We start from the raw sequence: 18,809 nt of genomic DNA, 5'->3' as shown, positions 1-18,809 counted from the left end.
GGCTTGGTGAGGGCGGATCACACAATCTGAATGGTCACCAATCTCAGTCATTGACGAACCTCATCACATTTTAACAGAAGTTGATGAAATATAAGTTTACCACACAAACTAACGTTCAACTGCAGGTTCTCACAAACATCAACTTCACATGACACAATGAGAAAAGGACAAAGACGAAAGCCAATGTTTTTCTTATGTTTTTCCATAATATGAAGCCTAAACATGAACACGAACATAATGCGTGTTTGCATGGCTAACTTTCTGGTAATTTGGTGAACACGTGTATCCCAGCAGCAAAGTAGGATGAAGAGATGATCAGAAGGTTTGTCACAGCTGACTTCCATCAGCCAATCAGATTATCTCTCCTCCTTCAAGCCTCTGAGCTGCTGCGTGTTTCTGATGAGTGAAGAAGCAGCAGACTGACATCATCCAGACTTTAACCAGGAGGAAATTCACTCACACTCACACACACACACACACACACACACACACACACACACACACACACACACACACACACACACACACACACACACACACACACACACACACACACACACACACACACACAGCCTCTGATCTCTGGAGTTATGGTCGACCTCCACCATGGTGATGTCAATCAGCTGTGAAGAGGGAACTAATATTATGAATAATAAGAACAGCTGCCCAGTGGAGGAGGAGCTTCAGTGATTTCATTTGATTTATTTTTCACAAAGTAAAAACACAAGATTTTACAAAATATAAAAATTCAGTGCTGTGCATGAAGAGGCAGAAAACCAAGTGGGCTGATCTGAAGCCTCCATCCGATCTTATTGAAAGGTTACAATTATAGAAAATACAAAGTTTATATGCAGAAATAATATTTCTACATGAATATAATGGAAATAAATAACAACCAAATACAGGCTATAACAGCAGAAACAATAAGGCCAATATAAAAGCAGAAAGATGAGTATGTGATGGAGGAGAGTTTAGGTTAGGTTAGGTTAGGTAGTTACTTTATTAATCCCCGAGGGGAATTTTTTTTTCGCTACAGCCGTATACAGAAGCAATAAGATAACAATAGAATAATAGAAAAGCAATAAAATAGCAGTAAATAGCAGTAAAAAATATAAAATGCACAGTATATACAGTACAGTATATATCTATATATATTATATACAAACAACCAAGAAACACAGTCAACAGTGTTATTGTTGTGTGATGGATTTTGCCAGAGGTGAGTTATTGTACAGTCTAATTGCGGTCGGCAGGAATGATCTCCTGTATCAGGAATGATCTCCTGTATCTGGAATGATCTCCTGTATCAGGAATGATCTCCTGTATCTGTCCTTGTGACAGCGGAGCTGAAGGAATCTTTTAGAGAAAGTGCTCCTCTGTCCCTGCAGCAGGTGGTGGAGAGGGTGGTCAGGATTATCCAATATGGATAATAATTTGTTCAGCGTCCTCCTCTCCACCACCTCTTCCAGGCTGTCCAGTTTGTAGCCGATGATGGAGCCGGCCTTCTTAACCAGTTTGTTAAGTCTGTTGGTGTCTCCGGCTCCAATGCTGCTCCCCCAGCAGACCACAGCGAAGTACAATGCACTGGCCACAACAGATGGTAAAACATCTCCAACATCTCGCTGCACACATTGAAGGATCGAAGTTTCCTCAAGAAAAAGAGTCGACTCATCCCCTTCTTGTAGACAGCGTTGATGTTGGTCTTCCAGTTCAGTCTGTTGTCATGGAGACACCAGGTACTTGTACTCCTCAACCATGTCCACCTCCTCTCCCAGAACTCTCAGCGGTTGTGGAGCCGTCGTCTTCCTCCTGAAGTCGACCACCATCTCTCTGGTCTTGGCCACGTTCAGGAGGAGGTGATTTCTTCCCGCCCACTCCACAAAGCCCTCCACTACTGCCCTGTACTCGTCCTCCCGTCCATCCCTTATACACCGTCCACTGACTCCTCCTCCCGTCCATCCCTTATACACCGTCCACTGACTCCTCCTCCCGTCCATCCCTTATACATCCTACCACTGCAGAGTCATCAGAGAACTTCTGCAGATGTCTTGACTCTGAGTTGTACTGGAAGTCAGTGGTGTATAAGATGAACAGGAAGGAGACAGAACAGTTCCCTGTGGAGCTCCAATACCACTGACCACCGTATCAGACAGCACACTGCCCAGACAGACAAACTGTGGTCTGCCTGTCAGGTAGTCAGTGATCCAGGAGACGGTGGACGCGTCCACCCCCACCACCCGCAGCTTCTCACTCAGCAGCAGTGGTTGGATGGTGTTAAATGCACTGGAGAAATCAAAGAAAGTGATTCTCACAGAGTCACCGGTTCCATCCAGGTGAGACTGAGCTCGTTGCAGCAGGTAGATGATGGCGTCGTCCACTCCCACATGAGGCTGGTACGCAAATTGCAGAGGATCCAGAGAAGATTTCACCAGCAGCCTGAGGTGAGCCAAGACCAGCCTCTCCAGTACCTTCATCACATGAGATGTGAGGGCAACCGGTCGGTAGTCGTTGAGGCCGGATGGAGTCGTCTTCTTAGGGACTGGAACCAGGCAGGACGTCTTCCACAGCACCGGGACCTCCTCCTGCTTCAGGCTCAGGTTGAAGAGGTGTTGTAGGACCTCAGCCAGCTGGACGGCGCAGGTCTTCATGACCCCGGGGCTGATGCCGTCAGGTCCTGCAGCCTTGTGCTGGTGGATTCTCTCCAGCTGTCTCCTAACCTGGCCAGTCATCACAGAGAGGGGTGTGTGTGTGTGTGTGTAGGGGGGGTCAAGGTGTCGATGGAGGAAGAGCCCTTTGAGATTGAGGGCTCTATGCAGTTCACCATGTTTACATGCGAATGTTGCAGTTACGAAACAGAAGTTAAATGTTTTTAAGCACCTTTTCAAGCATTTAATAGAAGAACAGCTTTAAAATAATGTGGAAGTGTTCGGGAATATTCAGGGTTGCAATTCTAACAAAACGTTTTTTGGAGGATCAAGAGTTTATTGAGGATTGTAGGAAAAGTGCCCAAACTATATTAGGTTTTGTGCCCTCATGGTTGAAATGCACTTATTGTAAATCGCTTTGGATGAAAGCGTCAGATAAATGAAATATAATGTAATGTAATACGTTACAATATAAGAGATATGGATAAATGAGATCTAATATAGACTAGATGATTAACCTTCCTTATTATACTAATAGATTTATCCATGTTTTTACTGACTCAGTCAGTATGACAGTTCTCATCAACAAGAATTCCCAGAAGTCTTGTTGATGACATTCGAGGCATCTCCACAGACTCTATTATGATTTTAGATGACTCCTTAAAATATGCTTTTTTACCACTGATGAAAAAATTAGATTTTTTTTTTTTTTTATATTCAAAGATAGTTTATTTAATATAAACCATATAGCGTAAGCAGTTAAACCAACATTGGCATCCTTTATCAGTAAACTAAAATTTGATTGATTATTGGAGAAAGGATATTTGAGACATTTGACAGATCATTGACATAGATGAGGAAAAATAATGGTCCAACAATAGACCCCTGTGGAACCCCACATAGTTGTGTTGGAATAGCATCCCTATATGCAAACATCACTCATTTTAGAACCATTTGTATGAAGTATCCTTATTTTATCCCAAAACCACACTGGGATTTATAAAGAATTGAATTGCAGTCTAGATGACAAATAATCCTTTTGTATATATTTTTTTTATAATATTTTGGAAAAAAAACGTCTGTAGTTTTTAGATGAACATGGATCATCTGCTTTAAACAGGAATAACTTTTACAACTTTTCAGTCCTCTGGTCTGTTTTCAAAGACGGGAGAAAAGATATCGAGAAGTGGCTTCAATATTGATTGTTCCAGTCATCATGACTTCTGATAGAAGACAAAAACCTGCTTCTTGGAAACACTGATATTAATTAAATGTCAAAGAGAACAAAGAACACTCATCAATAGTGAAATCAGGAGCTGGAACCATGTTGAGGATCGAACAGAAGTAAATGATTCACTGAAAGCTCCCGATGCAACTCTTTCATTTATTACACATTTTTAGTTTCAGTCATGGAGCAGTGCTGAGAACATCTGAGTTCATGTTCACACTGACCGTTAAAATAAAGTGTTGTTTATCTGTAAAATCAAATTATTTGAAAAGAATTGTGATTTTAAATGTTTGTGTTTCCTTCTCTCTTCAGTCACACATCAACCATCTAACAAAATGCCAAACATTATATTCCTAGAAAACCCGTTTGACTTGAGTGGCGTGTCTCGGTTTGTGCTGCAGGGTCTGGGCTTCAGCATCGTTGGTGGGCACGACTCCGCTCGTGGTCAGATGGGGATTTTTGTCAAAACCATTTTCCCTCATGGAGCTGCAGCAGCTGATGGACGACTGAAAGAAGGTAAACGGTCAGCCAGTCCAGCTGGAGCGGTGATGGACATCTACATTCACACTCATGTCTAACTACTGTTGTCTGTAGGAGATGAGATCCTGGAGGTAAACAGTGAGTCTCTCCAAGGACTGACTCACCAACAGGCCATCCAGACCTTCAAGGTTGGACTTTTACAGTATCTAAGTGTTCACAAAGTTAAACTTGTTTTTTGAATGTTTGTGACAAATACTTTTTCCTTTAGACAAAATAATTTATTTTTTATGTCCCCAGACTGGCTGGAGTATTTTTTTTTATGAGAGCCCAGTGTTCGACTTTGTCTGAAGCTTCAGTGTGAAGATAAAAGTTAAAACTTGTCCATTTCCACTTCCTGAATGTCATTTATGTTTTCCCACAGCAACTAAAGAAAGGCGTCGTGACCTTGACCATTCGGACCCGTCTGCGCAGTCCCAGCCTGACACCGTGTCCGACCCCGACCCTGCTCAGCCGCTCCAGCTCTCCCAACTCCAACATCAGCGGGGGAACCATGCCCATCCCGCCAGGGGGCGAAGAAGCTGAAAGCCACAGGGCCATCGGTCCCGGTCCAAAAGACTGCATCATAATGGAGGTCACACTTCACAAAGGTCGGAGAACCAGACACATTCAGATACTAATGGTCACTTTAATTTCACCTCCTCTGTGGAGATGTGCCAGGCCAGAGGACCCAGTGTTAGTATTTGTTGGTCTCTTATAGTACCTGTTGGTCTCTAATAGTACCTGTTGGTCTCTAATAGTACCTGTTGGTCTCTTATAGTACCTGTTGGTCTCTAATAGTACCTGTTGGTACATGTTGGTCTCTAATGGTACCTGTTGGTCTCTAATAGTACCTGTTGGTCTCTAATAGTACCTGTTGGTACCTGTTGGTCTCTTATAGTACCTGTTGGTCTCTAATAGTACCTGTTGGTCTCTAATAGTACCTATTGGTCTCTAATAGTACCTGTTGGTCTCTTATAGTACCTGTTGGTCTCTAATAGTACCGGTTGGTACCTGTTGGTCTCTAATGGTACCTGTTGGTCTCTTATAGTACCTGTTGGTCTCTAATAGTACCTGTTGGTCTCTTATAGTACCTGTTGGTCTCTAATAGTACCTGTTGGTACATGTTGGTCTCTAATGGTACCTGTTGGTCTCTAATAGTACCTGTTGGTCTCTAATAGTACCTGTTGGTACCGGTTGGTCTGTAATGGTACCTGTTGGTCTCTAATAGTTCCTGTTGGTCTCTTATAGTACCTGTTGGTCTCTAATAGTACCGGTTGGTACCTGTTGGTCTCTAATGGTACCTGTTGGTCTCTTATAGTACCTGTTGGTCTCTAATAGTACCTGTTGGTCTCTAATAGTACCTGTTGGTCTCTAATAGTACCTGTTGGTACATGTTGGTCTCTAATGGTACCTATTGGTCTCTAATAGTACCTGTTGGTCTCTAATAGTACCTGTTGGTACCTGTTGGTCTCTTATAGTACCTGTTGGTCTCTAATAGTACCTGTTGGTCTCTAATAGTACCTGTTGGTGTCTAATAGTAACTGTTGGTCTCTTTTATAGTACCTGTTGGTCTCTAATAGTACCTGTTGGTCTCTAATAGTACCTGTTGGTCTGTCTTATAGCGCCTGCTATCTTATACCTGTTGCTTGTTGCAGAGTCTGCTGTTGGTCTGGGAATTGGAGTTTGCTGTCTGACATTGGAGAACTCGTCTCCTGGAATCTACATCCACAGCTTGGCTCTGGGATCTGTGTCCAAGATGGACAGCAGACTCAGGTAAAAAATACAGTCACATTTTAAAGTTAATATGTTGTTGCACTGATGCAATATGAAGTGAACAACAAATTATATTCCACTGACTGAAAAGTGTGTTCATGAATAATGTGGACTTATGTGTATTTATATATGAACAAAAGGGCTTTAAAACAGACAGAAAACAGTCACAGATCGATGATCTTTAATTATTTTGTTTAATGTGTTGTCAGCGTAGTTAAATCCTGTAGAAATGACAAATTATAGAGACTCATGAAAACAAAATGCCGTGAGGCAGAGAACACATGATGACTTGTCTGATCCACCTGAGAATGAACCTCTCCTCATGAAGGAAGCTCTCAACCATCAGAACAACAGTGACACTGCCCCTTGCTGGATGGTAATAGAACTGGAGGCTGCAACCTGGAAATACTGCAAGACAATTAACATGAAGAGCTTTATCTGTTCAGCAGCTGAACAGATAAAGATGCATGTGAAACAAATGACATCAGAACTTTATTAAAATGTTATGTTATGTCCTTATATACCAACACTGACACTAGATATTTAATAATATAATTATTCTATTTAAAAAACTATAATGGAGATGAAGAGCATGAAAAAAAGTTAATTCATTAAACGGAGATTAGTTGCATGACCCAATTAAATATTTTGACATTTTGCTCAGTTATGTAATCAAGCATCCTCTTCGCCGATGGGCAGTTTGTCCTCATCTTTCTTTATGACTCGTGTTTCTGGTTTTGTCTGTCATAAAGATCGACCTGTGCTCACACGTTTCCTCTTTCTGCAGCCGTGGAGATCAGATATTGGAAGTGGACTCAGTCAGTCTTCGTCACGCTGCTCTCAGTGAGGCCTACGCTATCCTCAGTGAATGTGGCCCTGGACCAGTCAGTCTGATCATCAGCCGGCACCCCAACCCCAAGGTAAAACCATGTCTGTCTCTTTTAAGATGTTCAACATGTGTGTAGCTCCCGAGCCTCTCATCTGTAGAGTAGCCTGAACTCTGTTCATAAACATGACAACACAGTGCGAGTTTCTTACCTCAACAACACACTTGTAGCTCCGCACCCTACTCACCGTGATCCGACTTCTTGCCACTCAACTCAGAATTTAATTTTCTCTGCTCAGGTTTCCGGTTTGTGAAGAAATCACACAATCAATCACACGTTCTTATTTTATGTATAAAGTTGATACTTTTTGTACTTTAAGCTATTTACATTTTTCTTCTTTTTTTCAATTAAATATTTTCATAAAATACCTCCATCACTGTTGTGTTTGTATCTGGTGGTCAGATTTACAGTAATACAATAAAACATGTCTCATCTCAGGTATCAGAGCAGGAGATGGATCACATTATAGCTCGATCCACCCAGCGGGACAAAATGAGCAGGAACAGACTCTCGTCTCCTTCCCAAGGTCTGATCTTTACCTGCATTTACATTCCACTTTATTGAATCCAGCACTGCAATCATTTTACAAATGTCCATGTTACGTTACCACAGCTCAGCAGCATGGCTCAGACGCTCAGGTAAAGTACACCTATTTCTTTGTTCTGGGTGTCTGATTTGTTGTCTTCTGCAGGAGCGTCCTCAAAGAGTCTCCACCCAGCGGTGAAGGAGCGGCAGGGAGACGGTTCGCCCGCTCTCAGCTGGACCATGAAGAGGTTCCTTGAGCCTGCCAGTAGAGTAAGTATTCATTTAATATTCATGTGTTATTCCTTCCTTCTAGAGACATATTGTCCTCTTCGGATTCATTATTTTTAACTGATGTTTTAACTCATGGTTGAAATGCACTTATTGTAAGTTGCTTTGGATAAAAGCGTCAGCTAAATGTTATGTAATGTAACTGATCCTTGTGGTCTAAGCAGTTGTGAGACTCCCTGAGAAGAAGTACTCACTGAGAGCTCCTCCAACAACAACATAGCGTCTTTATTCTGTCAGCAGGCCGACCGTCAGCCCGTCCATGATTTTACAGATGTTTTTTAGTGACAGCTGTTATTTTGCAGCGGCTTTCCTCAGAAGATACAATGCATTTGTACAGTTTTATGATTTTGTTTTTGTTTTTTTGGAGGGGGCAACAACATCACAAAGTTGAGGTAAAAAAACGGTTATTTTTTTAAAAGTACGATCAAATAAAGAAAGAGTCATATGTCATCCCCTCCTGTGGTCATACACATACCTGCATGTGACAGAAAATAGTGGGAAATATTTTGGTTCTAATCTTTCTGAGCTCAAGTGACATAGCTTTACGAAACAGTTTGTGACTGTAATACAGAATATATGAAGCTACATGTGATGTCACAATGAGGACTTTAACTGCACCTGACACAGTTCAGGTCTGAGTGTGGAGACATTCATATTTGAACAAATATAACTATGTTTTCTGAACGCAGCATCATGTGACTGAAGTGGATCATCATGTAGTTCAGAGTTTGTTAGTGTGTGATGAAGTAGGTTTGAAGAGAGCGGGGCAGAAGGGGGGGGGCACTGGTAGGACTCTGGATGTTTTGTTGGTGATGGAAGTTAATGACACGTTTCAGTGGTGCTGATGGTTTTAGGCTACTCCAGTGTTTTAGCTGCAGGCTAACGGTGAACTAGCAGAATGAGTGGACGAGCGAGTGAGGGAGTGTGAGTTGTGTCCAGAGGTGTCGTCATGAAGTTCAGTTTGATAAACTGAGACTTTCAGTCAGCAGCAGATCTCCTCATGGCTTTTATTTACAGCGTTCGTCACACTCTGAACTGATAGTATCACTGATAGTACTGATAGTACCACTGATAGTACTGGTAGTACCACTGATAGTACTGATAGTACCACTGATAGTACCACTGATAGTACTGCTAGTGCCACTGCTAGTACCACTGCTAGTACCACTGCTAGTACCACTGATAGTACTGATAGTACCACTGATAGTATAATGATAATATATTACGATATAATATAATAATAATAAATACAATTTAATATAATGTAATGTAATATAATGGGTTCTCCATGTGCCTGTGTGGGTTCTCCGTGTGCCTGCGTAGGTTCTCCGTGTGCCTGTGTAGGTTCTCCGTGCGTCTGCGTAGGCTCTCCATGCGTCTGCGTGGGTTCTCCGTGTGCCTGCGTAGGTTCTCCGTGTGCCTGCAGGGGTTCTCCGTGTGCCTGCGCGTGTGTCCGCGTGGGTTCTCCGTGTGTCCGCGCGTGTGTCCGCGTGGGTTCTCCGTGTGTCCGCGTGGGTTCTCCATGGGTTCTCCATGGGTCTGCGTGGGTTTTCTCTGTACTCTGGCTTCTTCCCACCGTCCAAAGACATGCACCTCAGGTTAATTGGTGGGTCTACAGATTGCTGAGTGAATGAGAGCGTGAACGGTCTTTGCTTGTCTGTCTCTGTGTTGTCCCTGTGATGGACTGGCCACCTGTCCAGGTGAACCCTGCCTTCTCCCAAAGTGAGCTGGGATAAGCTCCGCCCCCCCCTGACCCTGTTCAGGATAAAGCGGCCATAGATAATGGATAGATAATATAATATAATCTGTGTGCTGTAACCCTGACTGTTCCAATATTCATGTTATCATCCTTACATTTCGTTCTTCTCCGGACCTCCTTGTCAATCTCTCGACCGTCTCTCCTCCATCACAATGACATCCTTTTGACCAGTTGAGCACGTTAGCATCATGGTTAACATGAACCAGATTCACTATCCCCACCTTCCCATCCCCCAGTCCTAAACACAAGCCCATAGAGCGCCTCCTGCTGGCGGACTGGAACAGTGTTGTGTTCTCTCTGAGCCACTCGGTCTTCTTTTACACTTCAGGGCTGTTTATGAACCTGGTTTTATTTCAGCACACAGAACAGACAGTTAGCGGACTTGAAGGAGATATTCACTGAATTTAAAAAAGTGTTATTGAGTAGAATCACAGACTCTTTAAGTTCAATTCATTTTCATTTGCTAACCATGTACCTCTGTGAAGGTTACAGTATGTATCAGAGCTATTTCAAGGTCCTGTGGTTGTGACTGTAATCTTTGTTGTCCTGTGTGAAGCAGGGCTCGCTGAGCTCAGAGACGGAGTTATCTCAGTACTTCTCCCAGGACGACTCCTTCCTGCCTGAATCCATCCTGATGGGCTCCAACAGCGATGAAGCTCTCCATCAGCAGAGCTGCAGCACCTCACTGGACGAGAACTCAACACAACCACATGCTAAGATTTCACCATGTAAGTACCAAGAAGACCTAGCACTGGTTTACCTAGGATTAAACCTAGCTGTCACTAACAACTGTTATTATAATTTATTAATGAGTCTGTTGATGTTTTTTCTTGATTACTCAGCGCTTTGTTTGGTTTATGTGTAGCACCTCTTACTGATGATGCAGATACAGATGATAACATTTACCTGGGTTCAGGAGTGGGAATCCTGGAATGACTTATAGGAGGAGTTCATGTGGAGTCAAACAGCAGACAGTTTTATTGCCATAAAGCAATAACACACCTTATACAGCGTTGAACTTTGTATGAAAAAAAGAGATAATGATAGAGCTGTTTAAAAAAAAAAAAAAACTTCCCCAAGGAGCTGCAATTCAACAAAAGCTCCTTTAAATCAAAGACTTCAGTTTGTCCTGGTGCAGAGTGTTCAGGGACAACTGTGACTGCGTCCCTTGGAGTAGAGTTAAAGTGTATTCAGGTTCTTATCTGGTGTCTGGATGAAGTAATCCAACTATTCAGACGGATCACACAATAGGACTGTCCACTGTGTCAGTGGGCGGAGTTAACCCCCAGAGAGCACAGCCAATTATTCTCTTCTCCTGTTTGTAACATGAGACCTCGTTAACTTCATTCTTCATTCAGAATAACTGTGAATTGATATCAATACAAAACTCCAATCAGATGAACCTCCATACAGCACAACAACATCTGCTTTTATTTATTTAACTTTTTACCTCTAACATGTTCCTGGTAACCCTTTATATACATCGTTTGAACATGTTCCACCCTAACATGAATTTAAATTGAATTGTCACCACGAACATTCAAACCATATACATTATCCCAACTTACTGACCAGGTCAACAGAAAATAGCATTGTTAAATACGGAAAATATCTGTTCTTCACTAGAAATAACTGAACTCAGATCCAGATGGAACGATTGGTAACTTTTGAACTGAGGTTAAACTTTTATTAAACTTCCATTGACATTTGTTTAATCTTTATACACGATTTAATAAACAGCAACACAAGCCTCAGTGTGGGCTGACAAAGTTAACACATACAATAAGATATTTTTCTTTTGAAGGGATGCTGAGCTGCATCCAGATAATACTTATTTATATAATTCAGCTCAACTGTTTTCATGTCATATTTCTGATCAAACATAAATTCCCTGCCACCGTCTCAACAATAATTTTTTGTTCATTAGATGTCAGTTATGCTCTTTCAACATCTTCACGTTACTATTCTGACAACGCAATAAAGTTCAACTTTACTATGAGTTAGTGAAACGTTAACAGAAATATTTTTAAGTGTCGTAGATCATATAATGAAGATTATGTCGTACCCTCAGCTCGTATACATCGTGTCTTCAGCTGTTTGAACATGTTTTTATAATCATGCTGTTGGATGGTTTGTAGACGTGATTCATAGCAGCAGTCATGTTTTTATAAATGTCTGACTCAATCAGCGGACATGTTGTTTTAGACTGTTTCTCTCTGGATTATAAATTTTTTATAGGACAGCCCCAGATCACGCATCATATCGTGGCATAAATCCTGATTATTATTGAAGGCAGGATTACTTGTTGGGAATGAATGCCTGGTTTAATATCTATCTCATCTAATGAAAAACAATGTAAAAAGTTCCAAAGATCTTTTTATTTAGCCAATAAAATTATTCTATTTACATATTATCTGCATCTGATTCTCAGCTTTCACCCCCTGCAACACACCACGAGACGAGCCCTGTGTCCCTGTGAATCCCCCGGTAGAGGAGGTCCGTCAGCCCATTACTGTCTCCAGCCCTGCTGCAGTGAGGAGCCCTCTTCTCCGACAGCGGAGGGTGATGTGCTTCGAGGATGAGCTGAGTGAAGACGACGGCTCAGACAACACAGGAAACACCGGACTCTTCCACAGGCCAACACAATCTCAGATTTCAAAAAAGGATTTGACAGTAGTGATTGCAACAGCATCGTTAGATGTAGACAGTGAAGACAGAGATCTGCAGAGGTGTGGAAACAGTGATGTGACACCATCTGTCAGTTTGTTTCAGGCTGAGGAAGGTAGTACTAAGGAGTCCGAGTCACCTGGTTCTGAGTCACCCTTCATGCCTCTATACTGCCCCTTTGGCCACAAGGCCAGGCTGGCAAGCAGTACGGACTCAGTGTCCAGTAATCTGGCCATCAATAGTGAGAACTACACAAATCAAGATGATGGACAGGTGGAGTCAAAGCGCTCCCCCAAACTGGAACATAAGGCAGTCACACGGGTTAAAAGTATGATGAGCATTGAAGCACCAAACCTGCCATCCCAGACCCCAGCCCAGACCCCATCCTATGTCCCATCCCAGACCCCATCCCATGTCCCATTCCAAACCCCCTCCCAGACCCCAGCCCAGCCCCCATCCCATGTTCCAGCCCAGACCCCATCCCAGACCCCATCCTACACCCCATCCCATGTCCCATCCCAGACCCTATCCCAGACCCCCGCCCAGACCCCATCCTATGTCCCATCCCAGACCCCATCCCAGACTCCATCCCATGTCCCATCCCAGACCCCATCCCATGTCCCATCCCATGTCCCATCCCAGACCCCATCCTATGTCCCAGCCCAGACCCTATCTCAGACCCCGTCCCAGACCCCATCTCATTTCCCATCCCAGACCCCAGCTCAGACCACATCCCATGTCCCATCCCAGACCCCATTCCAGACCCCATCTCATGTCCCATCCCAAACCCCACCCCAGGTCCAGCTCCCACTGTCTGGCAGAACCCCCCGGAGTGCTTCAGGGTTGGAGCCCCATCAGCTCTATAAGAAGGGAGATAACAGTGATCTTGGTGGTGTTTGTACCGTTGACACTGTGACCCTGAGAAGAAGTGAGGAGGAGTCGTTTGGGCTTGACGTGGAGATCAGGTCGTCCCCTCTGAGAGTTATCATTGCTGGGTTAAAGGCCGGAGGCACAGCAGAAAGGGTACGTTTGATGACTTTCATCTTCATCTCCGCAATCAGTGAATGGAGGCTTCAAACTTTATGGCAAACTTCTCCTATGAATTAAAAAACAAAACAAAAAAAATAGTTAGACTTTAATGATATTAAAGACTTGTCCACTAGTCAGTCTGTTACTGAGTGAAAAGCTAAATTTGGTGTCCTTGTTCAACTTTACTTCCAGGAATCTACAGGCAAGCTGTGTCCTGGAGATGAGATTGTCAAAATAGGACATAAACTAGTGTGCTCCGTGAGCTACCAGGAAATCTGTGAGCTCATGCACAACCTCCCTGTGACACTGTTCTTGGAAGTCAAGAGATCAGTTTCAGGTAAGACCTTGATTTAGAGTCACTTTCATCCAGCGCCAGAGTGGATACTGCTGTTGTGTATTTAATTTACTGCTTCACACTGGAGCGTCTTAAGTATTATAACTGAGATGTGGTCCTTTCCTGAGGTTAGTTTGGTGACTGTGGAGTCCAGGAAGGTTCCTTCACCTTTGGTGTCACTGGTGCAGAGGCATAAACATGAGGAGATCTGGCATGGAAGTTTTGTCTTCGTGCCATCGGACATCCTCAGCCAATTAATTTTGTTGACCAATCATCACACTTCAAACATAAAAGTAAATAATTAACCCATCAAGCTTGAGGATATTTTTTCAACTTCTATCAAAATGGAATCAGTAACAGCTGCAAAACTGAGGCCAAAATCAACAACCTGGGTTTTATTGGTAAAAGACACTTTTTCAATACGATGAGTCTCCCTATATTCACCAACAGGCCGGAGGGAAATTAGAAAAAAACAATGTTCTTCTGCCTAATCAAAACTCAAACATGTAAACGCTTTATCTCTCACTAGCTAAAGTAAACACAAAAAGTAGGAGAATAATATGTTGATCAACTATTGGTCCCATCCAGCTTTTGATTGTGGGTCAAGAAAAATTAAGTTGTTTGTGCAGAGTTCAGTTGAGTTTTATTATCATTCAGGACTGTCCTGTTGCCTTCGCCTCCTTCTTTGTCTCTTCTGTTTAATTTCATTTAAGTAGTTTTCTATTCACCTCCATTCAAATAAATACTGTCGGCCATCAAAGTAAAGTGATAAAGTGTAAAGTGAGTTTTTTATGCTTTCTTTAGAGGACAGTAACAAAAATCAGCCTCACTGGAAACAAACCAGTATGCATAAGTAGGAAAGTTTCCCCACATTTGTGTTTAAAACAGTAATTTCCATTGATACTGATAAGTGTTCAACACTACCACGACCCATAAATATTTCCAGGTGGCCTGCCAAGCTGATTGGCTCGTGTCAGACAAGTCCTAAAAAGAGTGAAACGAAACTCAGACGTGGAGACCATCCTCGGTACATTTCTTTAATCCACTGATGTGTGAGGGACCAACAGGCAGGCAGCAGTCACAGACAGTTTGGAGATAGAAAGATAGAAAGGGAGACAACACTGATTGGTTTATTTAACGCTAAACCCACATGGATTATTTAAGAGCCTAAGTACAACCTTTTAACCATGCACCTTACTTTGGTCTCATAATATCCACAATTTATTAAAACAAACTGGACTCGTGATCAAACTCGATCTGGAGACACATTGTAGAAACTAAATGTTGGTTGAACTCAGTGTTGGTTGAACTCTGTTGTTTGAACTCAGTGTTGTTTGAACTCAGTGTTGTTTGAACTCAGTCTTGGTTGAACTCAGTGTTGGTTGAACTCTTGGTTGAACTCTTTTGGTTGAACTCAGTGTTGGTTGAACTCAGTGTTGGTTGAACTCTGTTGTTTGAACTCAGTGTTGTTGAACTCAGTGTTGGTTGAACTCAGTGTTGTTTGAACTCAGTGTTGGTTGAACTCAGTGTTGTTTGAACTCAGTCTTGGTTGAACTCAGTGTTGGTTGAACTCTTGGTTGAACTCTTTTGGTTGAACTCAGTGTTGTTTGAACTCAGTGTTGTTTGAACTCAGTGTTGGTTGAACTCAGTGTTGTTTGAACTCTGTTGGTCAAACTCAGTGTTGGTTGAACTCGATGTTGGTTGAATCGACTCTGATCAGTAGTGGAGCTCTGCAACTGCTTAAATTCATGATGATGTCAGGATGTGGCAGATTCAGGAGATTCTTTCTGCCTTTTCCTGATTTCAAGCCTGAATTGACAAAGACCTTTGTTGTGCTGGTGACCCCACAGCTTTGACCACCAAACAACACGTTCTTTATATCCTCCACTTCGTCTACAAGCTCCTCCATTTCTGTCAGAAAAATTTCACCAGGTTTTCCTCTCCGTTGTTGCCTCAATTCACCAAGAAACTCGTGAGCTGCAGGTTTAATTTTATATTGATCAGCATCCATAAGGTGCATTGACCATATCTGTTAAATGTGGGCGTGTCGGAGGTGGGACATGAGGCTGACCTGTGTTACGCACATTTCCACATGGATTGTGATTTACAAAGAGGACATTGTGTGCAGGTGAATGTTCACATAGCTTTATAAATCTGCAATTTTTTTTTTTTTTTTTTACATTTTTGGACATTGTGTACACTTTTAGTGTTAATCCTGTTTAATGTTTTATAATGAGGCTCCAGATAAGGGGACAGAGACAGACAGGGACCTTTAGTGGGTAGAGAGACACAGTGACATGAGGAACAAACAAACCAACTGAAGCTCACAGACCTGAACATTGACAGAAGGACTGATCACTGAAACACTTCAATCATTACAATGAGCCCCTGCAGAGTTCCAGTCTGACTTCAGAGTTCCAGTCTGACTTCAGAGTTCCAGTTTGACTTCAGAGTTCCAGTCTGACTTCAGAGTTCCAGTTTGACTTCAGAGCTCCAGTTTGACTTCAGAGCTCCAGTTTGACTTCAGAGTTCCAGTCTGACTTCAGAGTTCCAGTTTGACTTCAGAGTTACAGTCTGACTTCAGAGTTACAGTCTGACTGCAGAGTGTTGAATCAGCTGGATCATCAGCTGGACTTTGGATATGTGGTCTGATGTCATAATTTTTGTCACCTACATGTGATGTTGTTGTGCATCAGAAAGCTCCTTCAAACTTGTGTTTATGAGCACTCGGTGTTAGCTTGCTGCTGTGTATGCCTTTAAATAGACCACCATGTGTTTCCCTTTTCTGCCGACCTAAGACGTAGGATCAACCCTCCCTCACTCACTCCCCCACAGCAACCTGCAAGCATCTGGCTTTCTATCCATGGTGACTATCTCATACAGTATCTTCTAGCTGTAGTTACAGGTGATAGATGTAGCTTTACTCCCTGTATGCTCTCCATGTCTCAGTTTGGTAACTGATCACTTTGTAGTAGTAATGAAGTGTAAATCTGAATTTAGCTGCATGGATGTTGCTGTGGATCGCTGGTTCTTGGTCACTAAAACAGTTTTGTTCTCATGTCAGTAATCTAAAGAAAGTTGGGCTCATCTTCATAAGATTACATAAAATGTCATCATCTACTCAGTTATAAAATGTATTTGATTGAACAATTACAATTGTTCAATTCCAGAAAGTCACATCCTCCAACTCTGAACTTCATATTTTGGGAACTTAATCTTATCTTTTAAATTTGAGCGTTTTAGTCTTCTTTATGTCTTCTCCAGCTGAGTCTGTGATATAACAGACAGCATTAGAATAACTAGTCATGTGACGTCCTGCAGCACCACAGCAGTGTCCATAATTAAGTTTTGTAATTTAGCAGCTGTAGAAACTTGAAAATGTACCAACATTTTCTGAACTAATCAATTAGTTCTCTTCCTTCTTCCCGACCGCAGGTGTGTACATGCTAACTCGTAGTCTCTGCTTACAGAACTATACATTATCTAACATAACCTCATCTGTGTGTAGTTGTTGTGTTTTGCAGTGTTTTGCAGTGCATGCACGGTCTCCTTATTTTTGTTAGACGGATTGCAAGATGTTCATGAGGGTCCATTACATTCCATTAATACGATGATATTTATTGTTTATAATAACATCGGGCCTCATTCACCAATATCTTAAGTGTTTTGTAATTTTCTTTCTCCAGAAGTCCTAAAAAAAAAGGTCTCTCAGATTCATGACGCGTTCTTAAAATGCAGATTTTTTTTAGCACCTGTGTTCCTATAATGATCAATGCAGTGTCCCCCTAAGTTCAAAGCGTGTTTCAGTTGTTCCTCATTAGCATAAGTAAAACCCTGCCAATGTCCATTAAAGAGCATGAGACTGCAGGGAGTCCCAGAAAGTGATGGAGAAAAAAGAAGATGAGAAAAACATAATGCTGAAAGACGGTGGAGCACTGAACTTCAATAGTTCTGGGGGTATTTTGCAGGAAGTGAGCAGCTACAGAGCTGCCATGTTTAGTAGCACCTTTAATCGAGGAAAAATCAAGAAAGAAAATACATTAGATGCAATTAATCATAATATACATGTACAACACTGGATCAGGAGATGAAGGAAAGAGCAGAACCGGCAGCTCACAGCCCAGATGCTCCTGCAGCAGGACCTCCAGACCTCCACCCAAATCCTGTTCAGCATCGCCTCATCTGACCTGAGATGGTCCTGGACATCCTGGAGAGAACGACCCGAACACTGATGGTCCTGGACATCCCAGAGAGAACGACCCGAACACTGATGGTCCTGGACATCCCGGAGAGAACGACCCGAACACTGATGGTCCTGGACATCCTGGAGAAAAAATAAAGACAAAGCTTTATTGTTCTATTCAGTGATGTTTCCTTCCAGAGATTAATTGTAAATTATTACTAAAAGTCAAAATAACTTTAAAGCATTTTATTTACGAACAAACAGATAATTACAGTCAAACCTGGACATCCGGTCTGTTGTCCTCAGCGTGTTAGTGGAGAGACTTTAATGCTAAAAACAATTATATAAAGATCATGTAATTTTTTTTGTAAAAAATCTCAGTTCAATCCAATTTGAATTCTAAAATATTATTCAACTGTAGAATTGAAGAAAAAGCAATAAGCAATTCTTCTGCACAAACATGGACTCAGATGTGTGTCAGTGGTCTGACTGATGGTTGACTGTTGTTAATTAAAAACAAATCCTAAATAAGAAAAGAAAACAAGAATCTTTGTGAAAATTGCATTAGTGAGTTTAAGAATACATTTCCTCCTGAGAACAGTCGGTGAATGAGGCCCTATGGTATTAATTTGATCTACCTTTATAATTTTATCTCTTTCATAACTTTTCTTTTGGCCTCAGCTCGAGTTAAACTGTTACTTTGCAAGGAAAAGACATCCTTATTTCAACTTGCGGTTTGAATTTTGCCGTTTGTCTTTGATCTGATCGAGTATTTTCCTGTTATTTGGAAATAGAAATGATCAATCATCCCTCTCATGAGGGGGTTTCGAGTTTGTGCAATTGTTTAATTATTATGAATATATCTCACAGACCTCGTGACCTTTTCATGGACTTTGGTGAACAGAAACATTAGGTAGATTTTCATCTAGATTCCAGTTGTAACTGACCTGCAGGTGACCACAGTTCAGTATG

General features: G+C 42.0%; 1 protein-coding gene across 1 annotated transcript in view; it reads left to right on the top strand.

The window, feature by feature from the left end:
* The window catches only part of pdzd2 (PDZ domain containing 2), a 58,746-nt gene that overhangs the window by 27,558 nt on the left and 12,379 nt on the right, over positions 1–18,809 (top strand). The window contains exons 10-19 of the mRNA XM_069687384.1: positions 4,275–4,389; positions 4,468–4,541; positions 4,775–5,000; positions 6,048–6,165; positions 6,953–7,085; positions 7,491–7,578; positions 7,744–7,847; positions 10,181–10,352; positions 12,056–13,314; positions 13,513–13,657. Coding sequence (XP_069543485.1) covers positions 4,275–4,389; positions 4,468–4,541; positions 4,775–5,000; positions 6,048–6,165; positions 6,953–7,085; positions 7,491–7,578; positions 7,744–7,847; positions 10,181–10,352; positions 12,056–13,314; positions 13,513–13,657 — 2,434 coding nt within the window. The remainder of the gene's footprint in view (positions 1–4,274; positions 4,390–4,467; positions 4,542–4,774; positions 5,001–6,047; positions 6,166–6,952; positions 7,086–7,490; positions 7,579–7,743; positions 7,848–10,180; positions 10,353–12,055; positions 13,315–13,512; positions 13,658–18,809) is intronic.

The sequence above is a fragment of the Brachyistius frenatus genome, unplaced genomic scaffold, assembly GCF_029030835.1.
Source record: "Brachyistius frenatus isolate BFR_SWC_R1_liver_20210118 unplaced genomic scaffold, ASM2903083v1 Contig_458, whole genome shotgun sequence".
NCBI lineage: Eukaryota > Metazoa > Chordata > Actinopteri > Embiotocidae > Brachyistius > Brachyistius frenatus.
The sequence above is the reverse complement of the archived record's forward strand: the minus strand, read 5'-3'. Positions and strand labels throughout refer to the sequence as shown.